Consider the following 18,566-nt stretch of genomic DNA (forward strand, 5'->3'; position numbering starts at 1 on the left):
AACTTTTTTTATAGGACTTAAGTCATTTAACCTAAGTAATGTCATATCCATGTCCACAACTGTTAAATGGACAAAGCAGTTGACAGAATAGTAAATATATGGTAGGCCTATAATAACTACAACAATAACCCCTGTTTGACAGGTCTCATTCAGTAGCTGGCATTAGACTTCGGGTTGCCACCAATTTTTTATATGCTTCATATGCACGGTCCCCCTGAATCCTCATACTATCCCTGTATAACCACCTTGTACAGAGGAGGAAAGAGACTCAGAGAGATACAGAGTAGCTCGCTTAGGGCCACACAGGGAGAAAATACCACAGCCAGAATAAAAAAGACCGCGATCTACTGGTCTCCAATACCCTATCCTGTTCCTTACTCCTCATCATTTGAGTTTTTCATGGGAAGCACAACTTGTCATTTTTTAAGAGTAATAAAGGTATTATGATTACGTGTTTTAAAAGGGTCTCTTTTTTAGTAATACATATAGAAATATTTGGGTACAGTTGCCTATGTGGTTGCTTCAAAATCATCCAACGGTAGATGGGGAATGAAGAGGAATGAGAAAATCAAGTTTGGCACTGAGTCATTAAAACTGCTGAAGCTAAGAGATGGTACAGGGTGGGGGTTTCAATATAACATTCTAGTATTTTATGTATTTGAAACTTATCAAAATAAAAAATAAAAAAAAAGTACATTAGAGAACTGGAACTGACAGTGAAAGTGAAGCCTAGCCCCTGCTCAGCTCTCTTCTGGCCCCGGGACGTACCAGCCTCATCCAGAATGAAGCCGCCATGGCGGGGTTTCTTGGGGGGGCGGTCATCATCTTCTTCCTCTTCTTCCTCATCATATTCTTCCTCCTCTTCCTCCTCCTCTTCTTCCTCAGGCTCTTCCTCCTTCTCACTGCCCGCTGCACTCCGTCGTTCCTCCTCTACCTGCAGGGACCAGGCAGGGTTGGGGCGTGCTCCTATCCCCATATCTGAAAACCAAACTCATTACCCCCAAAGCTGACTCAGGGCTGCAAGGTTATAGTCCCTCTATTCTACACACACATCCTGCCACTCTGGCCAGACTTCTTTGGTAACCATTCTGTTTCAGTGACAGCATCCCCACCTACCCAGTACCCAGGACCTGATACAGAGTGCCCCACCCACTAGAGTTCTTATAGATCCACAAGGTTTAGTATTTGGCCCTCATTTTCTTCTACTCTAAGCTCCCCCTGGCAATCACATCCATTCTCATGGCTCTGATGGTCATCTCTAAGACAATAACTCTCATTTCTGTTTCCAGCCCATGGTGCTCACTAGGGACACTGAATATCACTTATTACTAATCATGAGGACATTTTTTAGCCTTGACTTACAAGCCAGTGTGGGAGTACTGCCTCTGCTGACCACTCCCTCTCTATGGAAAGTTCTTCCCTTGGCTTCTGCCCCATCATGTGGTACTGGTTTTTCTTCTACCTATCAGGCTCCTCTTATTCCTGCTCATCCTTAAATGCTGGCTTCAGTCCTCATGGCTCAGTCCAGGACCCATTTTGCTTCTCCCACCACACACCATCTCCCTGGGCCATTTTCCCTTCCATGGCCTCAGTTCCTGCCTCAACAGATAACACCTGATTTGTCTTCGATTTCCACCTCTCTCCTGAGAACCCACGTGCCAGCAGCCTCCTGGATGCCTTCCCTAGAGTCACCCAAGCCCCTCATACAAACCATATTCTAAAAATGATGTCAGTGACTTCCCTGTGGCTACAAGTATGCTGGCCTCCTCCAGTTTCCACCAAATACCAGGTTCTGTCTGATCTCCTTTTGAAAAGCTTCCAATGGATAGCCTCCTCCCCACCCCCACACAAGCCCTAGTTCAGGCCAGGACACTGCCCTCTGAACATGGATCTTTGTCCCAGCCTCCTCCTGGTCTCTTGATCTCTAATCCCTTGATCTGTACCAGCCACAAATGGAAGTTATCTGTACAAAAGTGTATTTGCCAACTTCAATCTTTTTCTCATTAATTTCATTTCTTGCCATAGCCACATCAGCACCACCTGTTCACCTGATATTTTCTTTAAATCCACTCATTTTTACTTAATCTAAAAGAGAAACTTTTCTATGGTTTGAATGTCACAGTCAAAAACTTTTTTAAAAGGTTCGCTTGTCATAAATAAATAACCACAAAGAAAAAAGCAAAACAATGTTTTTAAATTCCAGCAAGATATTGTTTTGCCTTCTGTAAGCATAAAGCCTGTTCTCCTTGATAAATATAAAAACTTGAGAGAGGTATTTAAGATACATTAGGACCAAAGTGAAACTTTCTCCTTGACCCAAAGACAGAACATATAGCCAAAAAACCCAACTTTCTCACTAAATGATTCAACGTACCTAAAGCTGTTTTGCCATTCCACCTAAAAGCATAAGCACCTCTTGCCCAACCCTCCACCCAAAATGGCTCCTATAGTCCTGGGAAACTCTAATCTAAAACATGAATCAGACCACATTGGTCCCCTGTTTAAAACTTGGGGGCTCCCTGAGATAAAGACTGAGTTCCTTAACCAGCCTAGATTGGAAATGCACATTCTGCCTACTGCCTTCTCCCTCTTACCTTGCCTTTCAGGGCTTTTCCTTCAAAATAGGAGGTCCCAGTCATTGAACTACGGGCACCAGGTTCTCAGTGCTGTCCACCATCTAAGCTGTTCCTCTGCATAAAACAACATCCTTCCTCTTTTTTTCCCCCATTCATACTTCAGTCTAAACACGCCCTCCTCCAAGAAATCCTCCCTGCTCCTCCACAGGAAAAGTCAGACAAGTCCTCTAGGTTCTCACAACTCTCTGGGCTTCCCCCAACCCAGCCCTAACCGATCTGAGCAGTTACTCTCCAGTGACAGCTCTATCTCCTCCACTGGACTGTGAGCTTCCTAACAGGAAGGTTGGGCATCCCCAACATCAACCAGCCCAGAGTCTGGAATGGAAGACTTACACAATACTGATAGCCCACAATACCCCACATTTTAATGACCTAATCTATAACAGCACCACAGCCTGATTTCTAGAAACCTTGTTATCATCCCTGTTAGCGAGGTCCCAGCAAAGCCTTCTTTCCAAACCTGGCTCCCCCCTCCCTAGGAAAAAAGTCCCCAATACTACTTTTGTGCTTCCTCAGGGTTGGAAAGTGCTCTTACACTGCCCTCAGTATTCCTGAAGTAACCATTTATTTATAATACCATCTCCATCTTAGGACTGAGAAATGTGTGAGGGAGGCTGTGATCCCAGCATGACAGGCACACAATGAACCCGTGCTGAATGAATAAACAGGTTACTGGGGCTGTGAATAGAAGCAACTGATGCCATAATGCTGGCCCATCAACTTTCATTCCTGCTTGTCTATACACAGAATGCAATACTCCAAAAATCATACCACATTTGGCTCCCGGAAAAATCAACCCAGTCTTATTTCTGGCAATAACAGCAGGCCTCACACAGCCTCTGCCTCTACTGGTGACAGCAGGGAAGCCAGCAGGTAAGTCAAAAGCCTGTAGTGGTGTTGAGAAAGTGAGCCTCGTAAGGTACAAACCAGATTATTTCAGCAGGAAAAGGAAGCAGGGATCCTGTTCTCATTACCACCAGGCTCAAACCACCAAGCAAAGTACACTAAGGCCATGAGTCAGAGATCAAGTACCCAGAATGACAGCTTGGAGCATCTTCACCCTTGCCCCACACCCACCATGTCCCAATTCCTCCAACTCTGTATGCCCCAAAGGATACAGCAGGGGTTGATAATCAAATGCCTACTGGGGGCAAGCTGACAACATCAATAAGGTGGAGAAGGTCAAAGGAAATCCATAGCACCCTTTATCTATCTGTTATTTTCCAGGACACAGATATGTGAACTCTTTCCTTTTCTTAACTCTGATCCAAGGAAGGTGTGAAAATAAATGGAAACAATCCTAATGTTGGGGGCAAGTTGATGCATATCTGCGGAACTGGAGAAAAATTCCTATTTCTAAAGAGAACAGCCATTTTCTAGCAAAGAGGTGCTATACAGAAAAATCCTGGTTCTAGGTTACTGGTTCCTTCCACTTCCTTCAAATTCAGGAAATCCCTATTTTTACGTGAAATCTTTCCTAATGTGTTGGCAACCAACTTCAAAAATAAATTTAAGTTCCTATGTGTCAAGCAAGGTAGCTATATTAGCCTGTCATCTCTTTGTTTATTGATTTTTGGACATTGCCTACTAAATGTGAACTCCACAAGAGCGAAGATATATATGGCTTGCTCTACTCTCTGACACATGACAAGTATCTCAAAACACTGTGAAAGATGCTTAACAATTTATGTGTTCAACAAATGAATAAATCAGAAATAAGTAAAAAAGCAGAATAACAGTTTCTAATATTTGAAATTAAAAACATCCCAGGGGGTGGGCCATGCTGGCTCAGCAGGCAGAGTTCTCGCCTGCCATGCCGGAGACCCAGATTCAATTCCTGGTGCCTGCCCATGCAAAAAAAAAAGGAAAAATCCCAGGAAATATTTATTTGGTTTGGTTCCAGAAACAGCGGCATTCAGAAAGATCCTTTCAAAACATCACATCAAATTCGTCCTTTGATCAAAACCTTCTCAAGGCTCCATCTCACTCACTCAGTAAAAGCCAAATTCCTCACTCCAACCCTCAAAATCCAATATTCTGGTCCCTGTTACCCATCTGTCATACTCACTCCAATACAGCCAAAATGGACTCCTTGAACACAGAAGACACTTCCAACTTTGTACTTGCTGTTTCCCTTTACTGGAACACTCTTCTTCCAGATATCTACATGAGTCACTCCCTCACCTCCAAGTCTTTGCTATAATGTTTCCATCCCAGGCTCTCTCTGATTACCCTAAAATGCAACCAGGACCACCTATTCAATTCTCTCCAGAGTACACATCACCTTCTGGCTTACTATATAATTTCATTGGTTATGGCTATTTCTTTTAGAACCTATATTCCATGAAAACAGATAATTTTTTGTTTTTGTTTTTTTATAAAGTCCTAGTTTGCAGATGGTTCTGCAAAATATGCTGACACCAACATGAAATGGATCGCTGTAGCATAATAGCTACCACCAGGGGTGGCCCTGAAATATAATGGTGAAAGGAAACTCTCCTAGTGGTCAGAACTTCAAGCAGTACCTTTGGCTGTCTATTCTGGCTGGATTGAGACATGGCAAAAGGTACGGATCTACAACGGTTCGTGAGCAGTTGCTAGTGATTTCACAGAATGATCGGGGACTTGGAAAGACCAGTATTGGGACAACAGTGACAAGGAGGTGTGGAGAAGAGGTATATGGACGGATTTTTCAGAATGGAGACTGAACACGAAGATATCTGCAACACATGTGGATGCTTGTCAACAGGCAGGCATCCAGTGCAGGGAAGGCTCTCCTTAAAACAGGTAGGAAGAAATGACACATTTTGTCAATGTCATTCAGTTTTTATTCCAGCCATCAGTGCTAAATGGACCATGTACAAAATGACCATGGTGGCAAGAATAAAGCTATGCACATGTTTTTCAACATGGACGTCATCTCACTAATGTTAAACCCTGATACGGCAGCTTTCATCGCGGAGTAGATCAGTCAGTCACCTAGTAAGCACAGATTTTTAAAATCTATTTTTTCACTGGTGTAGACCAAAGGCAAAAATTGTACCTAACACGTAGGAGGTACTTAAAATGTTTTGGAATTACTGAGCATACCCAAAAGTAAAAACTAGTAGTGAGTGTGCTTACTATACACTAGTTCTCTACTGGTTATTCCACCGTATCTGGTGCATCCCTGGCCTCGAGCCCCTGTCTCTTGCTTGACTTCAATTTACCTACCTTTCTATCTCTTCGGACAACCTGGAAACTCCCATAGGCCAGAGCCCGCTACCCTCCTGGACTCCCACAGGGGCCCTGCCATCCTGGTCCTGTCCCCAGACGCAACGCCTCTCCCAGCCACAGACCTCGGCCTCTTCGCCGTCACTGCTGCGCTCACTATCCTCCTCTTCAGAGAAATTGCTGTCCTCGCTGTCCGACATCTTCTTTCCTACAGGGACAGACAGCTGCCTGAGTGAGTCTCCCAATCCGTAGTCCCGCCCTGAGCCTCAGTCTCCCCACTGGTTCCCTAAGAAAAGAAAAACCCTTACTTGGCGCACTTCCGGCAGCCCAGTTCTGGCAATTACGAACCCGAATGAGGACACCCCCATGCCACTGGTATACCTCCTGAGTCCTCGAATCCGGTCTCCACACCTCCCCGGTCCTCGGCAGCACTCCGACCACTTCGGTCCCCTCCCTCACCGCTCCGGTTCCACCTCGGTCTTCGGTACCAGCTGCTGTTCACACGACGCCTGGCTGGGGCAGACGGATCCTCTCGCGATAACATGCCTGTTGGCCTCGCCCAACGCGAGATTTCCAGGGCTCGCTCCGGCTGACGCACTTCCGAGACACCATCTCGAGAGTGGCAGGATCATACTACAGCAGAGTGTCGTGCTGACATCTTGGAAGGGTCAGAGTGGGAAAGTCCCCCTCGGGCGTTCCAGACTGGGTGGAATTCGTGCTTGAATTTAGTGATCGGTTTATTTGCCAATTCAGACCACTAATTAGTTCGGACACACGGTGTGACAAGTCAGGCCGTGAGGAAGCAGAGAATTAGCAAATAGTAACCATGATATATGAGACTTTACGTGCTGGATCTTATAGACTCTAAAACGTCTCTGGTAAGTAGTAACCTCCATTTTGCAGAAGAGAAAATTGAAGCTCAGAAAAATAAGCTAGCTGAGAAGGGCAAACACAGACTCCACTCCAAGTCTGGGTGCATTTAAATGTGAATTCATGCATCAGTAATGATTTGACAGAGAGGTGGCAAAGAGGGCAGATTTGAGAGAGGAACATGAAAATTTAGCCTGTTGGAAGAATTAACAAATCAGGCTTTTATAATACAGTGCTAATATTTTTCACATAAGCCATTAATCAGCTGGATTTAATTTCCGGAAATTTAATATGCACATAGTTAACAAACACACACTCCCAATTCAAAAATCTCAAATTAACCCAAGATAGATTGCGGGGGGAGGGGGGAGTCTGGGCATTTTATAAGGGGAGCCCCCTTCCCCACCACCGTAATCTTGGTTCCTTTAAACAGCAGCTCTTTAAAATGTCTACTGAAACTGCTGCAGAAAGGTATTTACTCCGGGAAAGAGAGAGGGCGGCACAGTCATTTAACACCCAAGGAAAATTCTTGCTCTGTTATGGTTTTCAACACTGAACCCTGACAATATGTCAGAATATTTGGGAAGTTTAAAATTTAGGAAGATAGAGGAGAGAGATTAATTCATAATAGCCCCAAACTGAAAACAACCCAAATGCCCATCATGAGGAAAATGGATAATCAAATTGTGATACACTTATACAATGAAATAATATTCAGCGATAGGAAGGAGCAAAGTACTGACACACTTCATGAATGAATATCAGAAACATTATTCCAAGCAAAAGAAGCCAGACAAAAGACAGGTACAGTATGATTCCATCCATATGAAACTCTAGGATAGACAAAACCTATCTTGACAGACAGAAAGTGGAGTTTTGCAGGCCAGGGGTGGAAATTAACTGGGAAGAGGGATGAAGAAATGTTTTGGGATGATGAAAATGCCCTTTCTTGATAGCAATGCAGGTATACATTTGTCAGGACTCACTGAAATGTACACTTAAAATGGGTGCATTTTACTGTATGTGAATTATATCTCAATAAAATTGACATAAAATGTAGATGCTCAGGCTCCAGAAGAGACCAATTATCAAATTCTCTGGGTTGGGTCCCGGACATCAGCATTACTTGAAAGCCCTCCGGGTGCAGCCAGGGATGCCAGCCACAGTAAACTTGCCTTCCTCAAGGGATGGGGATTAGATTAGAGGAGAGGAGGGAGAATCTGAAAAAGAAGGAGAATGGGGGCAGATGCAGACAATTTTTATACCCCCTTGACCCAATAGGTCAGAAATTTTGGTCTTTGGATCTCACTTTATTTTCCTCCTTTTCTCTCTGTCTTCTGTTGCGCCAGGTGGATCCTCTGGCCTAGTAAAAGAAGACATGGAGTTAGTCTCCTCCCTCCTCCACACCCACCCTCTCCTGGGATACCTGGGAGATTGCGTCCTCCAAGGCTCAAGCTGCTGGCAGATGCCCAGCATTAGACCCCAGTGGTAACTCCAACAGTTTGACCAAGGAGAGGGGGACAATTCCTTCATGGTGGGCCACTTACAGCTGGGACCCCACAGCATCTAGCAGGTGCTGCAGTCAGAGCACAGCAGTTCCACAGATAGGCTCTCGTCAAACCAAATCACAGACAGCACTAGCCTGACACAGCTTGAAGTGTCAGTAGCACTCATCTGTGGGGACTGATTAGCCCAGAGTTTCTGAATAACAGCCTCATCCCAAACCCCCACCACAAAGTTTCTTACTTGGGACCTGGGACAAGCCTCTTGGCCTCAGTTGCTTCACTTGTGAAACGGGGTTCAGAATCATCCCTATCTTCAGGGTCGATGCTCACCCATATGGTATCTTTGTGCAAGTTAGAGAAAGGCATTCCTCCCTTAAGACTCTTCTTGGAAAACTTGTCATAATGGTTTTGTTAGAACAAGATCCTACCATCTACTGACATGTAACAAATATGCTAAATACACTGCCTAGGATATGAATAGGAAGCATACTTGTAGATGAGTGTTCTAGTTTGCTAGCTACTGGAATCAATATACCAGAAATGGAATGACCTTTAAAAAGGGAAGTTTAATAAGTTGCTAGTTTACAGTTCTAAGGCCAAGAAAATGTCCCCATTAAAGCAAGTCTGTAGAAATGTCCAATCTAAAGCATCCAGAGAAAGATACCTTAGTTCAAGAAGGCTGATGAAATTCAGGGTTTCTCTCTAATGAGAAGGCACATGGCGAACACAGTCACAGTTTTTCTCTTGGCTGGAAGGGCACATGGTGAACACAGTCAGGGTTCCTCTCTCTTCTGGAAGGGCACATGGCGAACATGGTGTCATGTGCTAGCTTCTTCCCCTGGCTTCCTGTTTCATGAAGCTCCCTGGGAGGCTTTTTCCTTCTTCATCTCCAAAGCGCTGGCTGATGGACTCTCTGCTTCACGATGCTGCAGCATTCTCTTCTCTCTCTGAATCTCCTTTATTCTCCAAAATGTTTCCTCTTTTATAGGACTCCAGAAACTTACCAAGACCCACCCAAATGGGTGGAGATATGCTGTCACCTAATCCAGTTTTAACAGCCACTCTTGATTAAATCACATCTCCAGGGAGATGATCTGATTGCAATCTCAAAATACAGTATTGAATAGGGATTATACTGCCTTTACAAAATGGGATTTTGATTAAAACATGGCTTTTCTAGGGGACATACATCATTTCAAACCAGCACAATGACTGATCCTTGTTTCATGTACAACCTCTTTACCCATATGTGGTAGTTCTGTCTCCCTCATAGGATTGATGTGAATGTACTTCAAGTGTTTAGATAGGTACCTGATACAGAGTAAGCAGTACCTAAGTGTAATCATCATCATCTTCTTCACTGCTGTTATTATATACCAGGTGCTATTCTAGGTGCCAGAGACTGGGGGCTGGGTCAGGAGCTGGAGAGCCATAACACCAGCCCCACTGCCTCCTCCCCCAACACACACATTTGCGCGTGCACGCATGCACACCCCCCCCCCACACACACATCCATGCACATGTGTGCAGAGTCTAGTGAGTTCTCCCTGAACTGCCAACTTCAAGTGAGGAGCTAATGAAATAAAGAGGGAACATCTGGGGTGTAAATAGCACCATCATTTCTGTTCGCCAACAATTTGGGGACAGGAAGAATAAGATTTTGGTGGGGGAGCGCCTGACCCTTTCTCAAGCACACCCTGCCCCACCCCCTTAACTAGCCTGTCTCTGCCCTCTGGCTCTCCCCTCCCATCCTTCCCCCACTTTCTCACCAGCATCTTCTTTTTTCTTTTCTTATTTTTTATTGTGAAAAAAACCCACATATGTACAAAAAGCAATACATTTCAAAGCACACCACAATAATTAGTCATAGAACAGGTTTCAGAGTTTGGTATGGGTTACTATTTCACAATTTTAGGTTTTACCTTCTAGCTGCTCCAAGCCACTGGAGACTAAAATAAACATCAATATAATGATTCAGTAGTCATACTCATTTCTTAAATCCTATCCTATCTCTGTTATAACTCCACCTCCTCCTTTGATTTTTTCCCAAATCTTTAGGGATATTTGGACTATGCCCATTCTAAATTTTTCACATTGGAAAGGGCTGTCGATAATAAGAGATGGAGGGATGGAACTAGTTGATGCTCTGGAGAGGCTGGCCCCTCTGGGTTTCAGGATTTATCTGACCTACGAACCCATCTGGAGGTTGTAGGTTTCTGGAAAGTAATCATAGTGCATGGAACCTTTGTAGCATCTCAGATAGAATTCTAGGTGTTCTTTAGGGTTGGTGGGAATGGTTTTGGTTGGGGTATGGTAAACCATGGTAAACAGAAATATCTACCTGAAGCTTGAGTAAGAGTAGCCTTCAGAATAGCCTCTCAACTCTATTTGAACTCTCTCAGCCACTGATACTTTATTTTGTCACCATTCTTTTCTCCTTTTTGGTTAGGAAGGCATTGTTGATCCCACAGTGCCAGGGAGACTTTCATCCCTGGATGTCATGTTCCATGTAGCGGGAAGGGTGATGATTTTACTTGCAGAGTTAGGCTTAGAGAGAGAGAGAGAGTCCACTGAGCAACAAAAGAGGTCCTCTGGAGGTAACTCTTAGGCATAACTCCAGGTAGGCTTAGCTTCTCCACTACATAAATAAGCCTCACAAGAGCAAGCCTCAAGATCAAGGGTTTGGCCTATTAACCTGGGCTTCCTTAATGTTTGAGATAGTATCAGGGTTTCCCCGCTTATAAAGTTTAATAGTTCCATATTTTCTCTCCCATCCCTCAAGGGATTTTGCCAATACTTTTTTATTATCTGTTCAATATACTCGGGGATGTATCCAGGCATTACAGTGAGCTATACAAAATTACAAGCGCTCATTCCCATTCTGGGCTCCATGGTGTTTGGGTTGTATTTGGTTGATCCATCCAGACAAGTTGAGTTAAATTATGTGCTACAGAAAATTTAGGTTTTGAACAAAATAAACCTCTCTTCCTTTGGTCTCATACTGTAAGTGACGTTCTAAAATACAGACAATGTCCTCCTTATCCCTGTATTCTGATTTACTTTAGTCCCGACCCAAGCAGCTTCATTCTTCGCTAATTGAAGCCTGATCTCTCTTTCAATTTCTTTAATGGTTGTTGTAACCAGCATCTTCTTGATGGCAACCAGGAATAGAAAGGCTCCCATGAGCAGAGGGGTGACCCTAGTTCCCCCCAAGGCCCACACTAGCAGCAGGATGGTCCAGAGAGGCCACATGAGCACAGTGCCTCCCCCAGGCTGCCTTTGATCCCTGACCTAGGGTCCTGGAGAAAGTAGTACACGTAGAGGGAGCCCATTGGAAGACTGGAGTGGGTGGGAGTAACTGCTCCCTCCCCTGCCAGCTGTGCTCAAACCATAGCTATTCACAGAACATGTCTCTAGAGGCTGGGAGAGATGACCACCCCAGGATGGGGAGGGCCTGGGTCAGAGGGCTCCTTGACTTCAGGCTCAGGGGAGACACAAGAATTAGCAAGAGCAGGACATAGTCATGGCAGTAAAGGACCTGGAAATTAAAATACCTATTGTTGTGTGACTACAAGGTACGTGAGTTGATGATTCTAAGACCCTGCTTATAGACAGTGAAATTAAAATTCTTGCTTGTGATGACTTAGATGAAGCTGCTAAAATGGTTGTAAAGCTCTCTGACCTTAGCCAAATAGGCCCAGGTAGATGTGAAATTTCAGTTGCCAATCTGATCTGAGAACTCAGTGGATAGCTGAAGGTGTTAAATGTGTTATAATTGTTAAAAATACTGTGTCCTATATTATTAGTCCTTTTCTTTTTAGTGCTGTGCGGATTGTAATAGCCATCTAGGCATATAAACTTTTAAAGGCATTTGATCTGCATTTAATTCTCCTGTTACAGAATGAGATGTTTGTATAAAGAATGTATAATGCAGTTATGTAGTTTCTTTTATTGAAGCTTTTTTTTTTGCTTTTCCTACAAGAATGTAACTCACAGCATGCCTGCTTCTTATTTGGGGGTAGAGTTCTTTAATGATAAGAGTTCTATGAATTAAATAATTATGAATAAAAAAAAAGAATTAGCAAAGTTGAGAGGGCGACTGGAGGGCATGGGACCCTCCCCCACACCAGGCCCTCGGGTGCTTAGAAAGTGTGTGTGTGCTTCCTGTGGTCTGTTTTTCTGGGCTGTGTGTTCTCATGGGAAAACATTTGTGTGAGGCTTCTCTATGTCTGCAGGTGCATATCTGCTCTTATTTCTGTTTCAAGTCTCTTGGAATCCTTGTGCCTGTCTATATCTGCCTCTTTCTTTCTCTAGTATTGGCATCTCTGACTAATCCACTGTCTCTCTTCTTTCTTCTCTCCTCCTTTGTTAGCCCCTTCTTCATCTTTCTCCCCTTCTTTTTTTTTTTTTTTTTTTTTACTGAAAACATTTATTACGACAAAACACAAAGCCATGTGACAGTCACTTACTCAAACCCATGGGTCTGCCCGAGGTTGGAACTGGGGCAGGAGCTACTGGGGCAGGGGCTTCCGTGCCCACCAAAGGCCCAGCTCTTGCCTGGAGGGGACAAAGGGCACTTGGCTGGCCTGGAGCAAGGCTGGACAGACAGCCGGTTGGCTGATGGACCGTGAGAAGGGCCCATGGAGACGCAGGTCAGGACGGCAGGCAGGTGGCCTCCTCCCACTGCGCTGTCTTCAGGCCGAGCTGTCGGCTGGTGCCGGGCTCCTGGTCGTCTCATGGCTGATGATGCTGCTGCTGTTGGTGATGTGGGGCCCATACCAGCCTGCCCAGAACTGGGTATCCTGGCCTTCGCGCTGGAAGAGGATGTGGCGGACGCCTGGAGGGTAGTCTGAGAAGGTGTGGGAGACCTCTGTCCACTTGGCATCATTCCACTGGTGGACGATCACAGGTGGGGGCTCAAAGGAGGCCAGGACGATATAGGTCAGCTGAAGTCAGCTGGACGCAGATGTGGTAGGCACAGCTACAGTCCGATCTGGGGGCGAACCAGTCCTTGACCACGATGTCAGGCCAGAATGTGTCCAGCAGCTCCTTCCAGTAGCCCTCGGCCTTGAGATCCACCAGTTGGGACTTGAGGCACATCTCGTATGATGTGACAAAGTATTTTTTTCTTATTATTTTTTATTTTTTTATTTTTGACAAAGTACTTCTTGACATTAGGGTCAGGAAAATCCATCCCATTATCTCCAGGGAGACTCTCCATCTTCCAGTGGTCTCCCCCATTGGACACGACCTGCCAGGATCCCATGTCCTCTTCGGCACACAGGTTGCGCAGGAGGTTCCTGCAGAGGCTGCGTAGGAAGTAGAACACCTTCCAGTCGCCCACGGTCTGGTCCCAGTCCTGGGTGATGAAGCCCTCGTGCAGGTACTTGCGCTTCCACAGGGTCATGAGGTCAATGAGGTCGTGCCAGAGGCTGCAGACCAGGCGGCAGTGCAGTACCAGCTGGCGGGCGGGCACGTGCGTGAACAGCTCCAGCAGGATGTTCTCGGGCAGCTGGTTGATGTTCACTAGGGCCATGGCTGGGGCAGACCTTGGGCGGGGGTTATGGGGGAGACATGGTTGTGAGCCTTCACCCAGGGAGGCTTAAGGGAGGACAGAGGTGGATAGGCAGGGGTCTCCCCTTCTTAATGTGTGCCCATCTGTCCGTCCAGGTCTGCCTCTGTGTGTTCCCTTCCTTTGCCCCACTTGCTTCTCTTCTTCTCACCTTTTTGGAGCTGGACTCTGGCCTGGAAGATACTCCCTTTGGCCCCAGACCTGGTATATTTTCTCCTTCCCAAGCCACACTCTTTTGAACCTTAGACCCAGACCCACTGCTGCCAGAGAAAACTGAGAAAACTCTGGGATTCCCCAAACTCCGAGAGGAGCTTATCAGCTGAAAAGGAACATTCTGAGTGGGGGGCGTCTGTGGGAAGGCAGAAGGCAACCAATTCTGGAGTTCCCAAGATGGAGTTGGGGGGCTGGGAATGGAAAATGCTGTAAAGAGAGAATGAAGAGATGATCTGGGGGCTTCTGGAGATAGAAGTCTAGAGTAAAGACCCTGAAGAGGGAGATTCTGGGGTGTGTGGCTTCAGAGGAGAGGTGAATTCTAGGGAAGGAAAATTCCAGGGGAGCCAGGGAGGAAAATGCTGGGGAGAGGAAGCCCTGAAGGGAAGGACATTCCCTTCAAAGGTATTTTGAGGGAGGGGAAGGGGGATGAAGTTCGGGGCGGGGGCGGGGGGAGAGATTCTGAAGGTGGGGGATTGGGGGTAGTGGGTCCTGAGAAGAGGAAGATTCTAGGACGCGTAATTTGAGGGAGAGGATTCCGAGTGGAGGGGGATTCAGGGAAAGAGGAATTCTAGGGTGAGGGAGATTTGGGGGTGGCTCTCTGAGAGGACTCTGGGAAGAGGGTGCTCTGAAGGGAAGGTAATTCTGGGGCAAGGTAAGATTCTATGGGAGGGAGCTTTGAGAGGAAAAGGATTCTAGGAGAGAGGAACTCTGAGACAGGGGTTACCCAGGATAGGATTCTGGGAAAGGTGGATTTGGAGAGGATTCTGGCGGAGTGGGATTCTGGGAGCGGGGGTCCAGGGGGTAGGAAGATTACGGAGGGACGAGGAGGTCCGTTTTAGGGGAGAGTAAGAAGTGATAATAGAGGAGATTATTAAAGAGGGCAAAGCCGGAATGCAAAGGAATACCGATGGTGACCAATGAGGGCCGAGGATATGAAATGCTTCTCCTGCACGCGCCACTCAGGTCCCCTCCTTCCCACCTCCACGGTCCTTAGCTCCCAGGATCCACCTTCCCGGGCTAATACAGGCTCCGCCTCCTAACGACCACGAGTCGTAAAGCTTACTCCTGTCGCGACGCAGCACTTACGGCGCCTGCGCAGACCCTGAAAAGCGGCTTGGGTAGCCCCGAGCTTTCCTTTTCCGGTTACGGCGCCGCGCGGTAAGGTCTAGTCTACTCCCGCAACCATGCCGTCCAAGGGTCCGTTGCAGTCAGTGCAGGTCTTCGGACGCAAGGTACGCCGGGCACCCGCCGGGAGGGGCCGGGAAAGCAAGAATCTAGAATAGATTGGTTGGTAGGGGTCTGGGGCCAAGCTGGGAACTGTGGTCTGGAGTTCACGCGGCCCGGCTCTCTTCGCTTTCCACAGAAGACGGCTACAGCCGTGGCGCACTGCAAACGGGGCAACGGCCTCATCAAGGTGAACGGGCGGCCCCTGGAGATGATCGAGCCGCGCACGCTGCAGTACAAGGTAATGGGATAGAGGAAGGGGGGTTGGGTTAAGTGTAGGGCTATGGAGACGGAGATGTTAAAACTCTTGGGTTCTGGAATTAGTGGGTCTTAGAAGCTGAGGGATTGTGTTACTTGCGATATAGGTAGGGTTAAGAAGGTAAGGTAAACGCCGACTTGAGATAGTGCAAATATTAAAGTTGAAGATTAAGGGGGTTCTTTGACAACTGAGGTGTTTGTAAACCCACCCAACCGGGGGACCCGATGGCAAAGGAAATACCAGCACTTACCCGGTCTGGTTTCTTACAGTGTGGCCCACCTATTATTGTATTTACGGTGGTTTGTTTCATTTCTGGAGTGTAAGCTCTGAGGACAGGGATCGAGCGTTTGCCTTAAGTGCTTAAAATAGGTTCTGGACATTGTAGATGATCAATAATGTCAAAAAGACACGGATAGAATCTGGATGTGTTTAAACACTTACCTTGTGAAAAGGGTTTTTGCCTTTCCTGTCTGGGCTTCAGTTTCTTGGATTCATAATAGAAAAAAATCAAAGACTGGTTTCTGCCTCTTTAAGCCATGTTACTTAAGGCAAGTCACTTGTCTTTTCTGCTTTGAGTTCAACTGTAAAACAGTAATTTCTACCTTGAAGAACAGCTGGGAGAACAAATTAGATTTCTCTACGTAAACTACTTGGTATATATGGAAATGTATTCGTTCTTTTCTTAAAATTTATTATGTTTTAAATGAGAAGAATGACATCATCTTGCCTTTGTGGTACTCCCAGTTCAGTGGGGGAGACAGACTGGACCCCGTTACAAGAAACTGACCCAGCAGTGTGGTGATGGGAGGCTTCTGATTTAACCAGGGTGGAAGGGTCAGGGTAGGCTTCCTAGGGGAAGAGATCTGTGAGCTGAGACCTAAAGCAGGTGAAGCACAAAGGGTTAAAACAGAATACATGTAAAAGAACTGAAACTGGGAAAGGGAAGTTTGTATGTAATCTGTTTTCTCTGGAAATCAGTGTGAGGCTCAAAGGGAGTGCAACAATCTGGGACAGGCAACCTAGGAAAAACACCTGACAGTTCAAGGGTGGCATTCTACTGTTGTCATCTTTGATGGTTGTAAAGGTTTTCCTTACTGTTGAGTTAAAGTTTTCTAAGAAAACTTGTCTTAGATATGGGGAATCAGAGGCCCAAACAGGGACCAAAAACAGGGTTGCCTTTGCCTGGGTTAGGTTTCCTCCCACTGCAACAATTTCATCTGGCAGCTTTCAATATCCCCTCTGCTTTCTTTGCTTTATATAGGGGGTCCAGGGTGGCAGTCCATCTCCCTTCCACTAGTACATTGAGGCTGGTGGCAAAAGCTATATGAAGAGCAACAAGGATGGATGTAATCCAGGTGGTGACCTAAAAAAAAAAAAAACCCTATTCTATGCCCTCTATTCCTCCAGCTCCTGGAACCTGTTCTGCTTCTGGGCAAAGAACGGTTTGCTGGTGTGGACATACGTGTCCGTGTGAAGGGTGGTGGTCACGTGGCCCAGATCTATGGTGAGTTCCAAGAACTGGGCACTCTGGGGTGGTAAGTGGCTTGGGAGAAATGCCCTAGTCATGGGCCTTCGCAAAGCTCACATGCCTTTTTTGTGTCCCTCTTCCCCACAGCAATCCGCCAGTCCATCTCCAAAGCCCTGGTAGCCTATTACCAGAAATGTAAGTGAATCAGTCTTTCCCTTACATGGGTAGGTGAAGAAAGTCAAGGACCAGCTCAGGCCCTGAACCCAAGAGAGTAGATAGAGGGCAGTTGTGATTATCTAAATCCTCTCTCCCTCTTCCTTTCTAACTCCAGACGTGGATGAGGCTTCTAAGAAGGAGATCAAAGACATCCTCATCCAGTACGACCGGACCCTGCTGGTAGCTGACCCCCGTCGCTGCGAATCCAAGAAGTTCGGTGGCCCTGGTGCCCGGGCTCGGTACCAGAAATCATACAGATAATCCTACTGTGAGGAGCAGGGTGCACATTTATAATAAACAAGGTCGTGGGATTTTAAGGTCTCAAGGACTGCTGTGGTCATCTGTGGTAATGTCAGGGTGGGACTTTGACTAGACAGGATATAGGAAACACCACCACCATCCCCGTTGCTGGTATGGATGGAAGGCTTGTGGAAGCACCAGACCTGGTCTCAAGTTTTCCTGCCACCTCCATTCATGTGTGTGCACACTTGAAGTGGGGTGGTTCTGGACCATTGGTGGCCGCAAAGGTCAGTGGGTGGGGTATCCATGTAGATTTGTCTTTTTCAATCCCTTTGTCCTTTTAAAGGCCTGTCAGTGAAAAATCTGCTATCTTTAATAATATGAAGAGTGATTACAAAGAAGGTGGGGAAGGGATTGCCTAGGTGGTATTTGCAAAGTCAGTGACTGAGGGGTGCCCCCTAGCCTGACCTGGGCTGGGAAAGGATTTCATCCTTATGCAGAACTGTAGTGTGGCCAGTACTGAGATCTAGCTCCCACCAGCTTCTTTCTACTCTCTAGTTTTGATAAATTTTATCTAGACCATGTCAGCCTCCTTTTCTGTTCTTTCCCACCTTTGGTTCTTGGTATGTGGCATTATGGCCTGTAACACAATTCTCATTCCTTTTGACTGGCTTCATCCTTTGGGTGTCACCAGTACCTCTTGGGAACAGACCCTTTCTGGCCTCAAAGCAGGTCCTGGTTATGTTCATTGTAGTACTCTTCAGGGTCTAAGGACTTGTCCACCTGTATTGAGCTCAGAGCAGTCAGTTTTCCTGAGTGTTGCTTGTGGGTTAAACTGCCTTTTAGTTTTTTTCCCCCCATTTTATAGAGCAAGAAAGAGCACCAGGAAGTAAACATTTGCTGGCTCACTGCCTTGCTATATGAAATGAGTCAGTGTTGGTGATAGTGGAGAAGAGCAAATTGGAGAATGAGTTGAAAGGAGCTGGTGAGGGGTCAGGGGTGGGAGGCATCTGTTTCTTGTGGCAGCCTTTGCACTTATCTGCTCCAAGTGGGGTTCCACACTACTCTCTGCTGAGCATAAGGGGGAGAACATGATGTCATCACTTGAATGTTGAGGGGGGATATTTCACAAGTGTGCTTTATAAAAGAA

The 18,566-nt window shown here is 46.2% G+C and overlaps 2 protein-coding genes and 1 pseudogene across 4 annotated transcripts in view; 1 reads left to right on the plus strand and 2 right to left on the minus strand.

Annotated features, from left to right (window-relative positions):
- Positions 1-6,395, minus strand: part of SUPT5H (SPT5 homolog, DSIF elongation factor subunit) — a 31,498-nt gene extending 25,103 nt beyond the window's left edge. For both annotated transcript variants that reach the window (XM_077131885.1, XM_077131883.1), the window contains exons 1-3: positions 6,231-6,395; positions 5,975-6,057; positions 769-934 (exon numbers count right to left, since the gene is read on the minus strand). In XM_077131885.1, coding sequence (XP_076988000.1) covers positions 769-934; positions 5,975-6,057; positions 6,231-6,393 — 412 coding nt within the window. In that variant the 5' untranslated portion in view covers positions 6,394-6,395. The remainder of the gene's footprint in view (positions 1-768; positions 935-5,974; positions 6,058-6,230) is intronic.
- Positions 6,396-12,609: 6,214 nt separating this feature from the next.
- On the minus strand, positions 12,610-14,088 carry LOC143659199 (F-box only protein 6-like; annotated as a pseudogene). The gene is made up of 3 exons (XR_013163477.1): positions 13,948-14,088; positions 13,390-13,773; positions 12,610-13,352 (listed from the first exon to the last, which is right to left on the minus strand). The product of XR_013163477.1 is annotated as an F-box only protein 6-like (transcript).
- A 1,018-nt stretch (positions 14,089-15,106) lies between these two features.
- RPS16 (ribosomal protein S16) lies at positions 15,107-17,497 on the plus strand. The gene is made up of 5 exons (XM_077131899.1): positions 15,107-15,241; positions 15,373-15,474; positions 16,900-16,996; positions 17,108-17,155; positions 17,292-17,497. Exons 1-5 carry the CDS (start codon positions 15,194-15,196, stop codon positions 17,435-17,437), a joined length of 441 nt encoding a protein of 146 aa, XP_076988014.1. The 5' UTR covers positions 15,107-15,193; the 3' UTR covers positions 17,438-17,497.
- The last annotated feature ends 1,069 nt before the right edge of the window (positions 17,498-18,566 follow it).

This window comes from Tamandua tetradactyla, chromosome 16 (genome assembly GCF_023851605.1).
Source record: "Tamandua tetradactyla isolate mTamTet1 chromosome 16, mTamTet1.pri, whole genome shotgun sequence".
NCBI classification, from domain to species: Eukaryota; Metazoa; Chordata; class Mammalia; order Pilosa; family Myrmecophagidae; genus Tamandua; species Tamandua tetradactyla.